The 20,636-nt window shown below is 48.2% G+C and overlaps 1 protein-coding gene across 1 annotated transcript in view; it reads right to left on the minus strand.

The window, feature by feature from the left end:
* LOC147105426 (immunoglobulin superfamily member 10-like) overlaps positions 1 to 20,636 on the minus strand; it is a 349,216-nt gene that overhangs the window by 265,821 nt on the left and 62,759 nt on the right. The window contains exon 3 of the mRNA XM_086011724.1: positions 14,456 to 14,725. Coding sequence (XP_085867850.1) covers positions 14,456 to 14,725 — 270 coding nt within the window. The remainder of the gene's footprint in view (positions 1 to 14,455; positions 14,726 to 20,636) is intronic.

Genomic DNA, 20,636 nt, shown 5'->3' on the forward strand with positions numbered 1-20,636 from the left:
GCTGCAAAATGGCTGGGCTTTATACTGGAGGGTACGTCCCCTTCAATTTGCGCCCCCCGGGGCCCGTGCTGGTTGTGTTGCGTTCCTTTTTTCAAACGCTCCGGCCGCCAGCCGCACAATGGGGCGGTCCGACTGAAGTTTGGAATCGGGGCGGCCAAAGGGCGTTGCACGAGGATGTGACGTCATTTTCTGCGCGCGCATCCGGGCGGGCGCTAAACTTTGCGCCGGCGCTAACGGCCAACTTAATTTGGGGCGAGGCGCAAACTGCGCTGCACCCGGGCGCTACACGCATAGCGCCCTAAATTCACTTCTCTTAAGGCGCTAACTGTTGGCGCAAGCAACTGAAATTCTAGGCCATAGACTTAGGTAGCAGTGGGGAAATTAAAAAACAGAACATGTCAGGAAGGGACAGAAGGTATGGAGTAAAACGTAAAGTAGTAAAAGGGGAAAAAACAGGAACTAAGTGTCACAAAACATATTTGAAAGTTCTTTATCTGAATGCACGTAGCATTCGTAACAAAATGAATGAGTTAACGGCACAAATAACTACATATGGGTATGATCTTGTGGCCATTACAGAAACATGGCTGCAGGGTGACCATGACTGGGAATTAAACATACCAGGTTATTTAACAATCAGGAAGGACAGGCAGGAAGGGAGGGGAGGTGGGGTGGCTACGTTAATAAAGGAAGGAATCACTATAATACAGAGAAATGATATTGGGTCAAAGGAGCAGGATAGTGAAACAGTTTGTGTGGAGATAAGGAATAATAAGGGGACAAAAACACTAGTGGGCGTAGTCTATAGGCCTCCGAACAGTTGCAACTCTGTTGGACGGAGTATTAATCAGGAAATAGTTGAGGTTTGTAATAAGGGAACAGCTATAATTATGGGGGATTTTAACTATCATATTTACTGGACAAATCAAATTGGGCAGAGCAGCCTTGAGGATGAGTTCATTGAGTGTATTAGGGATGGGTTTCTTGAGCAGTATGTAACTGAACCGACCAGCGGGCAAGCAAACTTAGATTTGGTCCTGTGTAATGAGACAGGATTAATAAAAAATGTCCTAGTAAAGGATCCCCTTGGAATGAGTGACCATAACATGGTTGAATTCCATATTCAAGTAGAGGGTGAGAAGGTTGGATCTCAAACAAGCGTGCTGAGCTTGAATAAAGGAGACTATGAAGGTATGAGAGCGGAATTGATTAGAGTGGACTGGGAAAATAGATTAAAGGGTAAGACAGTACATGATCAGTGGTGTACATTTAAGGAGTTATTTTACAACTTCCAAAAAATATATATCCCACTGAGGATAAAAGGGTGTAAAAGAAAAGATAGCCATCCGTGGCTAAGTAAAGTAATTAAGGAGAGTATCCAACTAAAAACAAGGGCATATAAGGTAGCCAAATCTAGTGGGAGGATAGAAGATTGGGAAGTCTTTAAAAGACAACCAAAAATAACGAAAAGATTGATTAAGAAAGGGAAGATAGATTATGAAAGTAAATTAGCAAAAAATATAACAACAGATAGCAACATTTTCTATAGTTATATAAAAAGAAAAAGGGTGGCTAAAGTAAATGTTGGTCCCTTAGAGGATGAGACCGGGAAATTAATGGTGGGAAACATGGTGATGGCAAAAACGCTGAACAAATATTTTGTATCAGTCTTTATGGTAGAGGTCACTAAGAATATCCCAACACTGGACAAACAGGGGGCTATAGGGGGAGAGGAGCTAAATACGATTAAAATCACTAAGGAAGTGGTACTTGGTAAAATAATGGGACTCAAGTCGGATAAATCCCCTGGACCTGATGGCTTACATCCTAGGGTCTTGAGGGAAGTGGCGGTAGGGATTGTGGATGCATTGGTAATAATTTTCCAAAACTCCCTGGACTCGGCAAAGGTCCTGGCAGATTGGAAAACTGCTAATGTAACACCCTTATTTAAAAAGGGTAGTAGGCAGAAGGCTGGAAACTATAGACCTGTTAGCCTAACATCTGTGGTTAGTAAAAGGTTAGCGTCCATTATTAAGGAGACAGTAATGGGACATTTGGATAAACATAATTTAATAGGACAAACTCAGCATGGTTTCATGAAGGGGAAGTCATGTTTGACAAATTTGCTTGAGTTCTTTGAGGAAGTAACATACAGGGTGGATAAAGGAGAACCAGGCGACATAGTGTATTTAGACTTCCAAAAGGCATTTGACAAGGTGCCACACAAAAGATTATTGCTCAAGATAAAAAATCACGGGATTGGGGGTAATATTCTGGCGTGGGTGGAGGATTGGCTCTCTAACAGAAAGCACAGAGTTGGGATAAATGGTTCATTCTCAGACTGGCAATCAGTAACTAGTGGTGTTCCGCATGGGTCAGTGCTGGGTCCCCAACTCTTTACAATCTATATTAACGATTTGGAGGAGGGGACCGAGTGTAACATATCAAAGTTTGCAGATGATACAAAGATGGGAGGGAAAGTAGTGAGTGAGGAGGACATAAAAAACCTGCAAAGTGACATAGACAGGCTAAGTAAGTGGGCAGAGATTTGGCAGCTGGAATACAATACTGGAAAGTGTGAGGTTATGCACTTTGGCAGGAAAAATCATAGAGCAAGTTATTATCTTAATGGCAAGAAACTGGAAAGTACTGTAGTACAAAGGGATCTGGGGGTCCTGGTGCACGAAACTCAAAAAGTTAGTATGCAGGTGCAGCAAGTGATCAAGAAGGCCAATGGAATGTTGGCTTTTATTGTTAGGGGGATAGAATATAAAAACAGGGAGGTATTGCTGCAGTTATACAAGGTATTGGTGAGACCGCACCTGGAATACAGCATACAGTTCTGGTGTCCATACTTAAGAAAAGACATACTTGCTCTCGAGTCAGTACAAAGAAGGTTCACTCGGTTAATCCTGGGGATGAGGGGGTGGTCATATGAGGAGAGGTTGAGTAGATTGGAACTCTACTCATTGGAGTTCAGAAGAATGAGAGGCGATCTTATTGAAACATATAAGATTGTGAAGGGGCTTGATCGGGTGGATGCGGTGAGGATGTTCCCAATGACGGGTGAAACTAGAACTAGGGGGCATAATCTTAGAATAAGGGGCTGCTCTCTCAAAACTGAGATGAGGAGAAACTTCTTCACTCAGAGGGTGGTAGGTTTGTGGAATTTGCTGCCCCAGAAAGCTGTGGAAGCTACATCATTAAATAAATTTAAAACAGGAATAGATAGTTTCCTAGGAGTAAAGGGAATTAAGGGTTACGGGGAGCGGGCAGGAAATTGGACATGAGTCTAGGTTCGGAATGGTCATGGCCCTATGGGTAGTGGCGCGGGCCCAGGGGCCGTGTAGCCTGGTTCTTCTCCTACTTCTTGTGTTCTAATTCTGTGTTAGATTTCAGGAGATGGTTTTATTCCTGTTCCTGGCTGGGGTGGAGATCGCCTTTACAGAAGGTAATACTGTAGAAAATATAGGGACAGAGTGATCTGCTGGGAGAGTTTCGATCGCCTAGATGGGTCGGAGAGGAATTTCCCAGATTTTTTCTCCCAAATTGGCCATTGGGTTTTTTATCTGGTTTTTCGCCTCTCCCGGGAGATCACATGGGTTCGGGTGGGATGGAGAGTGATAGTAGATTTGAGGTTAGGATCAGATCAGCCATGATCTTATTGAATGGTGGAGCAGGCTGGAGGGGCCGATTGGCCTACTCCTGCTCCTATTTCTTATGTTCTTATGTTCTTATGACACCCATCTCCAGTGTGACCTCCTGCGAGACCCCTCTCGCCTCCCTCACTCAGCACTTCCTCAACTGAGGCACCTACCAGAAGCATGGGAGGCCTTTTTTTCCTTCCCCTCTTGGCATTAGAGGACCTCCAGCCCCATTCGCGAAATGACACACGCCACAACTGCAGAAGTTGCCATCAGAATTTTTATGAAAAACACACAACTAATGGCATTTCCACAAAATACACAGCATTTCACTATTTCTGCTTTATTTTCCTCTTACGCGTGCTCCTACGTAGTGGTTCCCCTTTGGCTTCAGCAGATGTGGAGGCCCCTTGCTCACTTTCCTGCTGCTCCTGTCTCGACACCTTTGGCGGGCGTCCTCTGGGATGGCAAGCCTGTGAGGGCTCGCCAGCAGTCTGCTGCTCCTGCGGCTGTGCATGGGTTGAGACCTCTATCTCCGTTGGGTGTGTACTCCGGCGGGGCTCTGACCAAGGGCTCTGCAGTGGCATGGAAGTGTGAGCGCTTGGAGAGGAGCCCCCACTTCCTTGAGGTCTGCCACCAACCTCCCTCTCATGGGTTAGGTCCCCCTCAGTGCCTGCAAGTGGCTTGAGAGCAGCTTGCTGCACATCAAGGGGGCCATGGGGACCCGTACCTGCAATGGCAATCCTACTCAGAAGGAATTCCATGAAGGTCTGGTTTCTCTGTTCAATAGATGCCCATTGCTCCTCAAGAGATGTCATTCTATTCTGAACACTCACCATGTTTTCCATACCTTGGCGACTAACCTCCTCTCCTCTACCGTAGCCAGCCTTACCACGGAGGCAGCAATCATTTCCACGTAGGTAGCCATCCTTTCCGTGTTGATGCGTTCATGCGCCAATGACTCCACAAAGGCTCTGCTCATGTTCACAATGGACTCCTCCATTTGCTCCACACTCGCAGCAACCCTAGAGACTAAACCTGCCAGAGACTCCTGCATCTGTGCCTGGAGTTCCATCACCTCTGATCTTACGGATGGACCCAGAGGCAGGGGGTCAACATGCAGCTGAGCCGAGTTGGCAGAGTCCTGTGCCCTCCGACGAGGACTCTCCACTGCTGTCCCTATCTCCACAATCTGCTGATGCTCACTTGTGAGCTGTGATACACCAGGTGACAACTCTACTCTATGTCCCGAAGATCCAACCGAGGTGTGAGTGTCTGCGCTGGTGCTGGGTACGCTTATTTCTGATGACGCTGCACCCTCAGAGGTTGCAGGTTCCTCTGAGGAGTCCGGCTGCTCAGGCTCTTCCTCCTGCACCGTGGGGATGGGCCCTCTCACTGGTCCTGTGCGGGAGTCAATGAAAAAGTTAGAGATGTGATGCCAAGGTTACATGCACATTGCATTTTGCAGATGATCATAAGTCCATGTGATGTAGCTTCAGAATCATTATCAGTGACTCATGCAATGCCAATGAGAGAGATGGGAAACTATTCTGTCACCAGCTTGCGGGGATGCTCCTGCCTGTCCTTCCCCAACGTCCACATCTCGGTCAGCCCCGGCAATCTCCAGGATGCCTTCCTCCCAGGGGGTGAGCTGGGCTAATGAGGGCGGCCCTCCTCCTGTCCTGGCTCGCCCTCTCCTGTTGTGAGCGCTCTGATGGCTGGCCATATACGAGTTCCGCCGAGGACGATTGTAAATCTTCTTTGGGCGCCGTGCGGAGACCCAAAAGGACCCATGGAAGTCTATCCACCCATCCCGCGCCTTGAAGACTGGCCTGCAGAGCGGCTTAGAGCGACCTGTAGAATCACTCGCACAGGCCGTTCGCCTGTGGATGATAGGCGGTGGTGCGATGTAGTTTGGTGCCGAGCCCCTGCGCCACAGCGTTCCAGAGCTCAGAGGAAAACTGCGGTCCACGATCGGAAGAGATGTCCACCGGTACCCCGAAACGAGCAACCCAAGAGAAGATGAAAGCTCTGGCTACGTCTGCCGAAGTGGTGGAAAGCAAAGGAACTGCCTCTGGCCATCTAGTGGTGCGGTCTACCATTGTGAGGATGTGTGTGAAACCTTGAGAAGGTGGAGGTGGCCCCACGAGGTCCACATTCACGTGGTCGAATCAACGCTCCGGAACAGGGAAAGTGGCCAATGGCGCTTTTACATGCCGCTGTACCTTGGCCTTTTGGCAGACCACGCAGGTGTTGGCCCAGTCGCGGACATCCATGTGCATACCCTTCCAGATGAATTTTGACGAGATCAGCCTTTGCGAGGCCTTCATGCCAGGGTGTGACAGCCCGTGTATGGTGTCGAAAACTTTTCTGCGCCAGGCAACTGGTACGATAGGGCGGGGAGCTCCCATGGAGACGTCGCAAAGTAGCGTGGTGCCTGCGGCATGGAATTTGACGTTGGCCGCTTGGAAGCTAGAGGGGCTGGTTCTGTATGCTTGGACCTTTGGGTCCGAGGCTTGATCTGCACCCATTAGGGCATAGCTGATTCCGAGTTGGACTGCGTGAACAGTCGCGCAGGAGAGGCAATCCGCCACCAGGTTGTCTTTGCCGGACAAATGCTGAATGTCCGTGGTGAAATCTGAAATGACGTTGTTGCCGAGCTGACCACGGTTCGGCGGTCGTGGCCATAGCGTACGTTAGTGGCTTGTGGTCTACAAAAGCCGTGAACAGACGTCCCTCTAGTAAGAACTGGAAATGGAGGATGGCCAGAAAAAGGGCTAGCAACTCCCGGTCGAAAGTGCTGTACTTTCTTTCATTTCGCCGTAATTGACGGCTGAAAAACGCCAGCGGTTGCCATGTCCCATTCACCCACTGTTCCTGCACTGCGCCGATTGCGTAGTCCGATGCGTCGGTGGTAAGGGCAATGGTTGCACCTGGAAGCAGGTGCGCCAGCATGGTTGCATTGGCCAAGGCGCCTTTGGTGTCGACGAACGCCCGGTCCATCTCGGCCGTCCAGCTGATCGGATCCTTACCGGACTTGACCTTGAGGGCCTCGTACAAGGGCTGCATAAGCAGAGCTGCCTTAGGGATGAACCGGTGATAAAAATTGACCATCCCGAGGAACTCTTGTAGGGCCTTGACGGCCTGCGGGCGCGGGAAACATGTAACCGCCTCGACCTTCGTCTGTAAGGGAATTGCGCCGTCTGATGTGATGCGGTGGCCCAAGAAATCAATCCGCTGCAGGCCGAACTGGCACTTGGCCGGGTTGATAATCAAACCGTGTTGACTGAGGCGTGTAAAGAGGGTGCGCAAATGGCAGAGGTGCTCCTCTTTGCTAGGGCTGGCGATGAGGATGTCGTCGAGGTAGATGAAGATTAATTTTAGGTCCCGAAGCACGGAGTCCATCAAGCGCTGGAAAGCCTGTGCAGCGTTCTTCAAGCCAAAAGGCATCCGCAGAAATTCAAACAGGCCGAATGGGGTGATGAATGCGGTTTTCGGGACATTTTGCGGGTGCACGGGGACCTGGTGGTAACCACGGACGAGGTCGACTTTTGAAAAAAAAGTATTTCCCGCCAAATGGGCCGAGAAATCTTGAATATGCGGGATCGGGTACCGATCAGGAGTAGTGGCGTCGTTCAGGCATCGGTAGTCACCGCATGGCCGCCATCCACCGCCGGGTTTCGGAACAATGTGAAGAGGCGAAGACCAGGGATTACTCGACCGGTGAATAATCCCCAGCCGCTCCATCGTGTCGAACTCCGCTTTCACAGCCGCGAGCTTGCCGGGTTCGACTCGTCGGGCCCGTGCGTAAACCGGGGAGCCAGTAGTGGTGATGTAATGTTCTACACCATGTTTAGTGGCCGAGGAGGAGAAAGTGGGCCTGGTCAGATCTGGGAACTCTCCAAGGAGGCGAGTGAAGTCATCTGGAGGTAGGAACGCACAGGAGACAGTGCGCGGCACGGCGTGGCCGCATTGATCAACCGGCGGTGTCTGACATCGACCAGGAGGCCGTTGGCGCACAAAAAATCCTCCCCGAGGATTGCCTGCGAGACTTTGGCGGTGATGAATTCCCATTGGAAACGTTGGCCGCCGAAATACACCTGGACCCGCCGCCGTCCGAAGGTCCGATTGGAAACGTTAGCCGCCTCGGGGGAGGGGCCATGGCCCCCAGCTAGTATATCGAGATATGATGCAGGTAGGATGCTACACTGCGCCCCGGTGTCGCAAAGGAAACGTCGACCAGATAGGGAGTCGGTGATGAAGAGAAGCTTTCCCGAAGTTCCGATGGCCATCGCAGCCGCGGGGCATTCGTTAGACCCGGTCCTCTTTCGCCAGGGTGGCTGAAGATGGGTTTTTTTTTAGCGAAAAACTGCAGGGAGGGCGGCAGCATCTTGCTTTCGTGCCAAAACGGGCGTGGTAGAAGCACAACCCCGCTGATTGAGGAGCTGGAGCAGCGTCTGTGGGGGATGGGCGCCTCGTGGCAGCGCAGTACTGCTGTGTCACCGCGAAAATCTTGTCCGCTTCGGCAGTAAACTCCACGCAGTCTGTGACTTCGGACCTGGCTAGGGTAGCCTGAACTTGCTCCGGTAGTAGGCTGAGGAATAGCTCCCTAAAGAGAAAGCATTCCGGTTCGGAACCGAGGAGCGTGAGCATTTGGCTCATGAGTTCGGACGGCTTGGACTCCCCGAGGCCGGGCATAGCGAGCAGCCGGCAGGCGCGCTCCGACTTCGTGAGCCCGAAGACCTGTAGCAACCGCGTCTTTAACGTGTCATACTTGCGATCAGTAGGCGGACTACCGAGTAGGCTGATGATCCGCGAGGCTGTGGCGCTGTCGAGGGCAGAGACCATGTAATAACAACGGGTCTGATCCGCAACGATGTCTCTGATGGCGAACTGGGCTTCAGCCTGGATGAACCACGCGGCTGGTTGTTGCTCCCAGAACGGTGGTAGCTTCAAGGTAACTGCGTTCGTTTCCATGTTGAGTATCTTCTGCGAAAACCGTTTGCAAAAGTCGGGGTCACCAATGCAGGAATGTCTAGTTCCTATCCAAAGACTGAGGTCCACTCAGGCGATCAAACAAAATGAAGTTTAATGGAAACTAACAGGTTTAAACAAGTAACTACAGGAGATCATCGAGTGTAGATCTGCTCAGTTCGGAGGCTCCACGAGGACTGCTAGGGCGGTCCCGTGGTTGACGTCATCACGTTCTTCCCACCAGTGGGGAATCACGTGATGAACGACGTGACGTCATCGCGTTTACCAACGCTGTTAAGGTAATCATCGAAACATAGAAACATAGAAGATAGGAGCAGGAATAGGCCATTCGGCCCTTCGAGCCTGCTCCGCCATTCAATGAGATCATGGCTGATCATCCAAATTCAGTACCCCGTCCCTGCCTTCTCCCCATATCCCTTGATCCCTTTAGCCTCAAGAAATATATCCAACTCTTTCTCTGTGGCAGAGAATTCCACAGGTTCACCACTCTCTGGGTGAAGAAATTCCTCCTCATTTCAGTCCTAAATGGCTTACCCCTCATCCTTAGACTATGGCCCCTGGTTCTGGACTCCCCGGCCATCAGAAACATCCTTCCTGCATCTAGTCTGTCCAGGCCTGACAGAATTTTATAGGTTTCGATGAGATCCCCTCTCAATCTTCTAAACTCCAGTGAGTATAAGCCCAATCGACACAATCTCTCCTCATACGTCATTCCTGCCATCCCAGGTATCAGCCTGGTGAATCTTCGCTGCACTCCTTCCATGGCAAGAACGTCCTTCCTCAGGTAAGGCGACCAAAACTGCACACAATACTCAAGGTGCGGTCTCACCAAGGCCCTGTACAACTGTAGCAAGGCATCCTTGTTCCTGTACTCGAACCCTCTTGCTACGAAGGCCAACATACCATTTGCCTTCTTAACCGCCTGCTGCACCTGCATGCTTACCTTCAGCGGCTGGTGCACAAGAACACCCAGGTCTCTTTGCACTTCCCCTTCTCCCAATCTATTGCCATTCAAATAATAATCTGCCTTCCTGTTTTTGCCACCAAAGTGGATAACCTCACATTTATCCACATGATAGTGCATTTGCCATGTTTCTGCCAAATCACCCAACCTGTCCAAATCGTACTGGAGATTCACGACATCCTCCTTACAGCTTACCCTCCCACCCAGCTTTGTGTCGTCTGCAAATTTGGAGATATTACATCCAATTCCCTCGTCCAGATCATTAATATATATTGTGGACAGCTGGGGTCCTAGGACCGATCCTTGCGGTACCCCATTAGTCACTGCCTGCCACTCGGAAAACAACCCGTTTATTTCAACTCTTTGCTTTCTGTCCGCCAACCAGTTCTCTATCCAAGTCAATAACTTGCCCCCAATCCCATGTGCCTTAATTTTGCATGCTAATCTCTTATGTGGGACCTTATCGAAAGCCTTCTGAAAGTCCAAATACACCACATCCACTGGTTCTCCCTTATCTATTTTACCAGTTACATCCTCAAAAAATTCCAGTAGATTAGTCAAGCACGATTTACCTTTTATAAATCCATGTTGACTTTGTCCAATCCTGTCACTGCTTTCCAAGTGCTCTGCTATTACATCTTTTATAATAGACTCTAGCATTTTCCCCACTACCGATGTCAGGCTTACCGGTCTATAATTCCTTGCTTTTTCTCTACCACCTTTTTTGAATAGTGGGGTAACATTAGCTACCCTCCAATCCATGGGTACTGTTCCAGAGCCTATCGAGTTCTGGAAGATGACCAGCAATGCATCTACTATTTCTAGGGCCACTTCCTTAAGTACCCTGGGATGTAGATTATCAGGCCCTGGGGATTTATCGGCCTTCAGTCCCATCAATTTTCCTAACACCATTTCCCTACTGATTTCTTTCAGTTCCACCCTTTCATCAGACCCTATGTTCCCTGACATCTCTGGGAGGTTATTTGTGTCCTCCTTTGTGAAGACAGAAGCAAAGTATGAATTTAGTTGGTCTTCCATTTCTTTGTTTCCCATTATAAATTCCCCTGATTCTGACTGCAGGGGACCTACGCTTGACTTCACCAATCTTTTTCTCTTCACATATCTATAAAAGCTTTTACAGTCAGTTTTTATGTTCCCTGGTAGCTTACTCTCATATTCTATTTTCTCTTTCTTAATTAATCCCTTTGTCCTCCTTTGTTGAATCCTAAACTGCTCCCAGTCCTCAGGATTATTGCTTTTTCTGGCCAATTTATATGTCGTCTCCTTGGATCTTATGCTATCCCTAATTTCCCTTGTTAGCCACGGTTGAGTCACCTTTTTTGTTTTATTTTTATGCCAAACTGGGATGAACAAATTCTGTAGCTCATCCATTCGGTCTTTGAATGTTTGCCATTGCCTATCCACCGTCACCCCTTTGAGTGCCATTCCCCAATCAATCCTACCCAACTCGCTCCTCAGACCATCGTAGTTTCCTTTATTTAAATTGAGGACCCTAGTCTCTGAGTCAACTACTTCATTCTCCATCTTAATGAAGAATTCGATCATATTATGATCGCTCCGACCCAAGGGGCCTCGTACAACAAGATTGCTAATTAATCCTTTCTCGTTACATAATACCCAGTCTAAGATGGCCTGATCTCTGGTTGGTCCCTCGACATATTGGTCCAGGAAACCATCCCGTAAACACTCCAGGAATTCCTCCTCCACAGTATTGTTACTAATTTGGTTGGCCCAATCTATTTGTAGATTAAAGTCACCCATGGTGACTGCTGTGCCCTTATTGCATGCTTCTTTAATTTCCCTTTTAATGCCATCCCCAACCTCCGCCTTACTGTTGGGAGGTCTATCTACCACTCCCACTAATGTTTTTTTCCCCTTAGTATTTCTCAATTCTACCCATACAGATTCCACATCATCAGAGCTAATATCCTTCATTACAACTGTATTAATCCCTTCTTTAACCAGTAATGCTACCCCACCTCCCTTTCCTTTTTGCCTATCTTTCCTGAATATCGAATACCCCTGGATGTTGAGTTCCCAGTCTTGGCCATCCTTGAGCCACGTTTCCGTAATCCCAACCAAATCATATTCGTTTACCTCTATTTGCTCAGCCAATTCATCCACCTTATTACAAATGCTCCTCGCATTAAGACACAAAGCCTTCAGGCTTGTTTTTTTAACGGTCTTAGACCTATTAGAATTATTATTTACTGTGGCCATGTTTGATTTAAACCGTTGATTTCTCTGACTGCCACTTTTGTTTTTCTCCTTCCTATCTTTTGCTTTTATCCCTGTTTCCCTTTCCTCTGTCTCTCTGCTCAGGCTCCCAACCCCCTGCCATTTTAGTTTAAACCCCCCCGAACAGTGCTAGCAAACCTCCCCGCAAGGATATTTGTCCCGTTCTGGTTCAGGTGCAACCCGTCCGACTTGTACAAGTCCCACCTTCCCCAGAAGCAGGCCCAGTGATCCAGGAAACTAAATCCCTCCCTCCTGCACCAACTCTTTAGCCACGCATTCATCTGCTCTATCCTTCTATTCCTATACTCACTAGCACGTGGCACCCGGAGTAATCCAGAGATTACAACCTTTGAGGTCCTGCTCTTTAATCTGCTACCTAGCCCCATAAATTCTTGCTGCAGGACCTCATCCCTCTTCCTACCCATGTCATTGGTCCCAATGTGAACCACAACCTCTGACTGTTCATCCTCCCCCTTCAGAATGCCCTGCAGCCGTTCAGTGACATCCTTAACCCTGGCACCAGGGAGGCAACAAACCATCCTGGAGTTACGTCTACGGCCACAGAAACGCCTATCTGTTCCCCTTACGATAGAATCCCCTACCACTATTGCTCTCCCACTCTTTTTCCTCCCTTCCTGAGCAGCAGAAGCACCCCTGGTGCCAGGAAGTTGGCTGCTGCTGCCTTCCTCTGGTAAGTCATCCCCCTCAACAGTATCCAAATCGATATACCTGTTTGAGAGGGGGATGGCCACAGGTGTCCCCTGCACTACCTGCCTGCCTCCACTGCTCTGCCTGATGGACACCCATTTCCCTTCTGCCTGTGCAGCCCTTACCTGCTCTGTGCAAGTAAACAGTATAATTAAAGATACAGACTCAGGCTGTAGCTAACATGTTGTTCAAGGGAATTATATACAAATGATCTGAGTCCTTTAGTGGCTCCGCCACAATACAAAGCTAGGTGGCAGTGTCAGTTGTGAAGAGGATGTGAAGAGGCTTCAAGGGGACCTCGACAAGTTCACTGAGTGGGTGAGAACATGGCAGATGGATTATAATGTGGATAAATGTGAAGTTATCCACTTTGGTAGAAAAAACAGAAAGGCAGAGTATTTCCCAAATGGTGAAAGATTGGGGAATGCAGATGCTCAAAGGGACCTGGGTGTCCTTGTACATGAGTCACTGAAAGTGAATGTGCAGGTGCAGCAAGCCATTAGGAAGGTAAATGGTATGCTGGCCTTCATTACAAGAGGATTTGAGTACATGAGTAAAGAAGTCTTACTCCAATTATATAGGGCTTTGGTGAGACCACACCTGTAGTACTGTGTACAATTTTGGTCTCCTTACCTAAGGAAGGATATACCTGCCATAGAGGGAATGCAAGGTACATTCATGAGATTGATTCCTGGGATGGCAGGACCGTCGTATGAGAAGAGATTGAGTAAACTAGGCCTGTATTCTCTTGAATTCAGAAGAATGAGAGGGGATCTCATTGAAGCATACAAAATTATTACAGGGCTTGATAGGGTGGATGCTGGGAGAATGTTTCCCTTGGCTGGGGAGTCTAAAACCAGGGGTCACAGCCTCAGGGTAAAGGGTAGGCCATTCAGGACTGAGATGAGAAGAAATTTCTTCACACAGAGGGTGGTGAATCTTTGGAATTCTCTACCCCAAAGGGCTGTGGAGGCTCAGTCATTGGGTATATTCAAAACAGAAGTCAATAGATTTCTGACTAGTAAGGGGATCAACGGATATGGCGATAGGGCCGGTGAATGGAGTTGAGGCAGAAGATCAGCGATGATCTCATTGAATGGCGGAACAGGCTCGAAGAGCCGAATGGCCTACTCCTGCTCCTATTTCTTATGTTCTTATGTAATATAATCCCATGTACCTCACACTGCATCAGATGGTGAAATCCTACCCAGTACAATCAGAATATAATCTCATGTACGTCACACTGTACCAGACGGAGAAATCCTATGCAGTACAATCAGAATATAATCCCATGTAACTCACACTGTATCAGAGTGTGAAATCCTACCCAGTACAATCAGAATATAATCCCATGTACCTCACACTGTATCAGATGGTGAAATCCTACCAAGTACAATCAGAATATAATCTCATGTACGTCACACTGTATCAGATGGTGAAATCCTACCCAGTAGGTGAAATCCTACCCAGTAGGTGACTGTCTGTGTGGAGTTTGCACATTCTCCCCGTGTTTGCGTGGGTTTTCTCCGGGTGCTCCGGTTTCCTCCCACAGTCCAAAGATGTGCGGGTTAGGTTGATTGGCCATGATAAAAATTGGCCCTTAGTGTTAGGGGGGATTAAATACGTGGGGTTACGGGGATAGGGTTTGGGTGGGATGGCTGTCGGTGTAGGGACCGGGTGCTAGGGTTTGGATGATCAGCCATGATCTCGTTGAATGGCGGAGCAGGCTCGAAGGGCTGAATGGCCTACTCCTGCTCCTATCTTCTATGTTTCTATGTAATATAATCCCACGTACCTCACACTGTATCAGACTGTGAAATCCTACCCAGTACAGTCAGAATGTAATCCCATGTACCTCACATTGTATCAGACTGTGAAATCCTACCATTTGGGGTGAGGAAATGTGAGTTCCTGTTGATGCTGATTTCGTTTCTCACTGTGCAGGTATATAAACCGCAGTCTGAGAATTCTATGTGTTCAATAAAAAGTGTGCTGTTATCAAACTCCAGTCTGAAATGTGTGTCGTTCACGAGCTTCCTCTGATCTTTTTGCCACATGATGCTACTTGCTATTCCGCTTTTCACAATGCAATTCAGCACAACACGATCCAGTATGTAGGAAGGATTCTGAATGATCTGTGGCGCTCCCAGCCTTTCTGTGAGAAAGTGTAGTCATAAAGTTAGGGAAATCCAACTTGCAGATATATTCACAAGTCATTAACCAGGGGGAATGCTGCAAATTCAAAAAATTAGCACAATTACCCAGTGAGCAACAAAAGAAACGATTCTAACTAAGCGATCCATAAACAGCAGACATTTTAATCGAGAAATGGGCCAATCAGTCCGTCAATCATGTGCCGAGGCAAGATCGTAAGCTGCAGCTACTGATCCTCAGTCTGTGTCTGTTACTGATCCTCAGTCTGTCTCTGTTACTGATCCTCAGTCTGTGACTCTGTTACTGATCCTCAGTCTCTGTTACTGATCCTCAGTCTGTGTCTGTTAATGATCCTCAGTCTGTGTTACTGATCCTCAGTCTGTGTCTGTTACTGATCCTCAGTCTGTGTCTGTTACTGATCCTCAGTCTGTGTCTGTTACTGATCCTCAGTCTCTCTCTGTTACTGATCCTCAGTCTGTGTCTGTTACTGATCCTCAGTCTGTGTCTCTGTTACTGATTCTCAGTCTGTGTCTGTTACTGATCCTCAGTCTGTGTCTCTGTTACTGATTCTCAGTCTGTGTCTGTTACTGATCCTCAGTCTCTCTCTGTTACTGATCCTCAGTCTGTGTCTCTGTTACTGATTCTCAGTCTGTGTCTGTTACTGATCCTCAGTCTGTGTCTCTGTTACTGATTCTCAGTCTGTGTCTGTTACTGATCCTCAGTCTCTCTCTGTTACTGATCCTCAGTCTGTGTCCGTTACTGATTCTCAGTCTGTGTCTGTTACTGATCCTCAGTCTGTCTCTGTTACTGATCCTCAGTCTGTGTCTGTTACTGATCATCAGTCTGTGTCTCTGTTACTGATCCTCAGCCTGTCTCTCTGTCACTGATCCACAGTCTGTGACTCTGTTACTGATCCTCAGTCTGTGTCTGTTATTGATCCTCAGTCTGTGTCTGTTACTGATCCTCAGTCTGTCTCTGTTACTGATCCTCAGTCTGTGTCTGTTACTGATCCTCAGTCTGTGTCTGTTACTGATCCTCAGTCTGTGTCTGTTACTGATCCTCAGTCTGTGCCTTTTACTGATCCTCAGTCTGTGACTCTGTTACTGGTCCTCAGTCTGTCTCTGTTACTGATCCTCAGTCAGTGTCTGCTACTGATCCTCCGTCTCTTTCTGTTACTGATCCTCAGTCTGTGTCTGTTACTGATCCTCAGTCTGTGTCTGTTACTGATCCTCACTCTGTGTCTGTTACTGATCCTCAGTCTGTGTAGGTTACTGCTCCTCAGCCCCTGTCTGTTACTGATCCTCAGTCTGTGTCTGTTACTGATCCTCAGTCTGTCTGTTACTGATCCTCAGTCTGTCTGTTACTGATCCTCAGTCTGTGTCTGTTACTGACCCTCAGTCTGTGTCTCTGTTACTGATCCTCAGTCTGTCTCTGTTACTGATCCTCAGTCTCTTGTCTGTTACTGATCCTCAGTCTGTGTCTGTTACTGATCCTCAGTCTGTGTCTGTTACTGATCCTCAGTCTGTGCCTTTTACTGATCCTCAGTCTGTGACTCTGTTACTGGTCCTCAGTCTGTCTCTGTTACTGATCCTCAGTCAGTGTCTGCTACTGATCCTCAGTGTCTGTCTGTTACTGATCCTCAGTCTGTGTCTGCTACTGATCCTCAGTCTGTGTCTGTTACTGATCCTCACTCTGTGTCTGTTACTGATCCTCAGTCTGTGTAGGTTACTGCTCCTCAGCCCCTGTCTGTTACTGATCCTCAGTCTGTGTCTGTTACTGATCCTCAGTCTGTCTGTTACTGATCCTCAGTCTGTCTGTTACTGATCCTCAGTCTGTGTCTGTTACTGACCCTCAGTCTGTGTCTCTGTTACTGATCCTCAGTCTGTCTCTGTTACTGATCCTCAGTCTCTTGTCTGTTACTGATCCTCAGTCTGTGTCTGTTACTGATCCTCAGTCTGTCTCTGTTACTGATCCTCAGTCTGTGTCTGTTACTGATCCTCAGTTTGTGTCTGTTACTGATCCTCAGTCTGTCTCTGTTAATGATCCTCAGTCTGTGTCTGTTACTGATCCTCAGTCTGTCTCTGTTACTGATCCTCAGTCTGTGTCTGTTACTGATCCTCAGTCTGTGTCTGTTACTGATCCTCAGTCTGTGTCTGTTACTGATCCTCAGTCTGTCTCTGTTAATGATCCTCAGTCTGTGTCTGTTACTGACCCTCAGTCTGTGTCTGTTACTGATCCTTAGTCTGTCTCTGTTACTGATCCTCAGTCTGTGTCTGTTACTGATCCTCAGTCTGTGTCTGTTAATGATCCTCAGTCTGTGTCTGTTACTGATCCTCAGTCTGTGTCTGTTACTGATCCTCAGTCTGTCTGTTACTGATCCTCAGTCTGTCTCTGTTACTGATCCTCAGTCTGTGTCTGTTACTGACCCTCAGTCTGTGTCTGTTACTGTTGTGTATGTACCTTTAAGAGAATAACTGATCTCAGACTGCAGTACCGGCAGTGACCACCCCTGTATAAAAGGCGCTCGTAATCCTCTGTAGTTTCAGTTTCCCGATTGACTCCTTTCAGTAAAGACTTGTTTTGTTCAACTCCTGCTGTCCGTGTCTCAATCATACCCGGACATAATACTGGCGACGAGCAGATACGAGCTTACCTACAGTCTGCACCACCTCCTGGGATCCTTTCCTGCAGCCATGTGAGCAGAGGTCGAGGCCAGAAGGAAGAAAGAAGCAGTAGAAACGGGCGTCGACCGTGGGCATCCACCCCTGTGTTAGCAGAGTTGAAGATTGCTGGAGAAGCTGTCGAAAGCCGGGCCTGGTTCCTGTCGACGGTGCTTCAGCTAATCGGGCTGGTGGCAGGTAGTGCACTGATCCTTCCTGGGCTGCGGCGGTCGCGAACTCGAGCGGGTGGCTTGCAATGGGGCCGAGCAGCGTTGTCGGGAAGAGGAGAGAGAGAGGGTGGAGCACACAGGGCGCGGCCGGTGCTACGAAGCCGGGCTGCGTATAGACCCGAGAAGAGGGAGGCAAGAGTCCCACAGGGTTGTACCACGACGGGAAAATAATTTTAATAAAGCAATATTAAACACGCAGGAAACCGCGAGGAGCTGCAGGTTGCAATGGAAACCACGGGAAGCAGCGCTAGCAACAGCGGGGAAGAAGGCAAAAGCGTGGGAGGCGCCATCTTAATCAGCGGGGAAGAAGGCAAAGCGCGGGAGGCGCCATTTTGTTAAATCGGGGAAGAAGGCAAAGTGCGGGAGGCGCCATTTTAGATTTTCAAGATGCCGAAGACTGGCTGTATCACTGCCTTTGTTAATACAATAGAGGACTGGACCATGTATGTGGAAAGAGTCGAGGTATATTGCGAGGCAAACAAAATAGCCGATGACAAAAAGGCATCGGTATTGCTAAACTTAATGGGCGCTAGAATGTACGGCCTATTGCGGGACCTGATTACTCCAGCCAAACCGAAGGTGAAGAGTTTTAACGATATTGTTGCTGTCCTACAGGAGCACCTAAACCCTGCACCGCTGTTGATAGCCGAAAGATTTAAATTCCACAGGAGAACTCAGCATAAAGATGAGAGCAACGCTGAGTGCCTTACGGAACTACGCAAGCTATCAAAGCACTGCCAGTTCGGAGCAGGACTGGCAGATACACTACGGGACAAATTTGTCTGTGGACTCCTGAGTGAAGGAACACAGAAGAAGTTATTCTCAGAGAAAGAGCTGACGCTAGATAAGGCTTTCAGCGTGGCAGTATCGTACGAAGCAGCAGCCAGGGGAGCTGCGGAAATTCAACAAAAGCCACAGGAATACGGCACCCACGAAATGACACGGGGATTTGCAAAATGTTATCGCTGCGGCAGAACAAACCATGACCAGAAGGACTGCTGGTCCAAGGACAAAATATGCAGGCAATGCGGAAAGATGGGACACATTGCACGAGTTTGCAGGTCTGGGAAGAAGACCAGCGACAACAAAAAGGCTACTAAGGAACCGTACAAGAAAGTACAAAAGATGATGGACAGTAGTTCCGAAGACCAGATGAGCGATAGTGAATCCGGGAACAGGAGACTAAGCTGTCTCAAACTTCACAATGTAATCGCAAAAGAGGATCACCGAACCATTTGGGTCATCCTCACGATAGCAGGGTCCCAAGTTAAAATGGAATTGGATACAGGATCAGCGCTAACCATCATGAATCGACGAGACTACGAGCGGCTATTCTCACACATACCCTTGAGAGAGACATCCATCGTCTTGACGACGTATACGGGGCAAAAAGTATACCCCAGAGGAAAAATAAGGGTGCCTGTCGAATACAACGGCAAGAAAATACGGAAATTGTATCTCTACATACTGCAAAATGGTGGACCACCGTTATTGGGACGTGAATGGATCAGGAAGATAAGCTTAGATTGGCACTCCATTCATGCAATGACGGTGGACGGTAAAAAAGATGAAGACGTCACTCCTGGACGATTGTCAACAATCTTAGCTAACGCCAAAGAGGTATTTCAATAAGAACTGGGCACTCTTAAAGGCGTAACCGCTTCGATAAAAATAGAAGAGAATGCAATTCCCAAGTTTTTCAAAGCAAGACCGGTACCATATGCAATTCGCCCAGCCGTCGAGGCAGAGCTGGAGAATCTGGAGAAGGCAGGCGTGTTGTCTAAGGTCGACTGGAGCAAGTGGGCGACACCCATCATTCCTGTCATGAAGAAAACGTTAAGCAATAAGTCTGAGGAGCCAAGGAAGGTTCGCATCTGTGGGGATTTCAAGGTGACGGTGAACCCAGTCCTTCACACAGTACAATATCCCCTTCCAAGGATAGAAGACATCTTCGCCTCACTGTCTGGAGGGAAGCGTTTTACAAAAATTGACCTAGCACAAGCATATTTGCAGATGGAGGTTGAAGAATCCTCTAGGAAGTATCTCACGATAAACACTCACAAAGGTCTTTACCAGTATCATCGATTGGTATTCGGAGTAGCATCGGCTCCGGCGATTTGGCAAAGAGCGATGGAACAAGTCCTGCAAGGGATTCCGGGGACTCAGTGTTACTTGGACGACATCCTTGTGACAGGTGAAGATGACAGTGAGCACCTTAACAACCTAGAACAGGTGCTCACTAGACTACGGGAACTTGGGCTACAAGCCAACCGCCCCAAGTGCGAGTTTTTTAAGAAACAGATATCGTATTGTGGCCATGTGATTGATGAAGAGGGGTTACATAAGTCCCCTGACAAAATTGAAGCGGTTGTTAAGGCCCCAGCGCCTGAAAATGTGTCGCAACTGAGGTCATTCCTTGGATTGGTGAATTACTACCATAAGTTTTTGCCGAATTTGTCGACAATCCTGCACCCACTGAACGCCCTGCTACGAACGGGAGTAGTATGGAAATGGAGCAATGACTGTAAGCGAGCCTTTCAGAAGAGTAAGGACTTAATCACTTCAAGAGAAGTATTGGCTCACTACAACCCAGCACTGCCGATCAGACTGGCGTGTGATGTGTCTCCCTACAGCATTGGGGCGGTACTGTCACATAAATTCCTTGATGGTTTAGAGAGGCCGATAGCTTTTGCGTCACGCTCGTTAACTTCTACCGAGCGTAACTACACCCAGATTGACAGAGAGGCCCTCAGCCTAGTGTGGGGTGGTGAAGAAGTTCAATCACTACCTGCACGGTCAAATATACCCCTACAACACAAGGTGGACAACTTCTTGTTTGCCTACCGGAATGCGACACATGCGGTTACCAACCAAACTCCAGCCATGATGTTCTTCAATTGAAGACTACGATGCCGCTTGGATTTGGTTAAGCCAAACGTCCGAAGAGATGTGGAGAACAGGCAGTTTCAAAATATGAATGAAAGGCCGGCCAGGAGTTTTAAGATAGGTCAACCAGTTTTGG

This window comes from Somniosus microcephalus, chromosome 18, assembly GCF_052327205.1.
Source record: "Somniosus microcephalus isolate GS21.2 chromosome 18, FLI_Smic_1.0, whole genome shotgun sequence".
NCBI classification, from domain to species: Eukaryota; Metazoa; Chordata; class Chondrichthyes; order Squaliformes; family Somniosidae; genus Somniosus; species Somniosus microcephalus.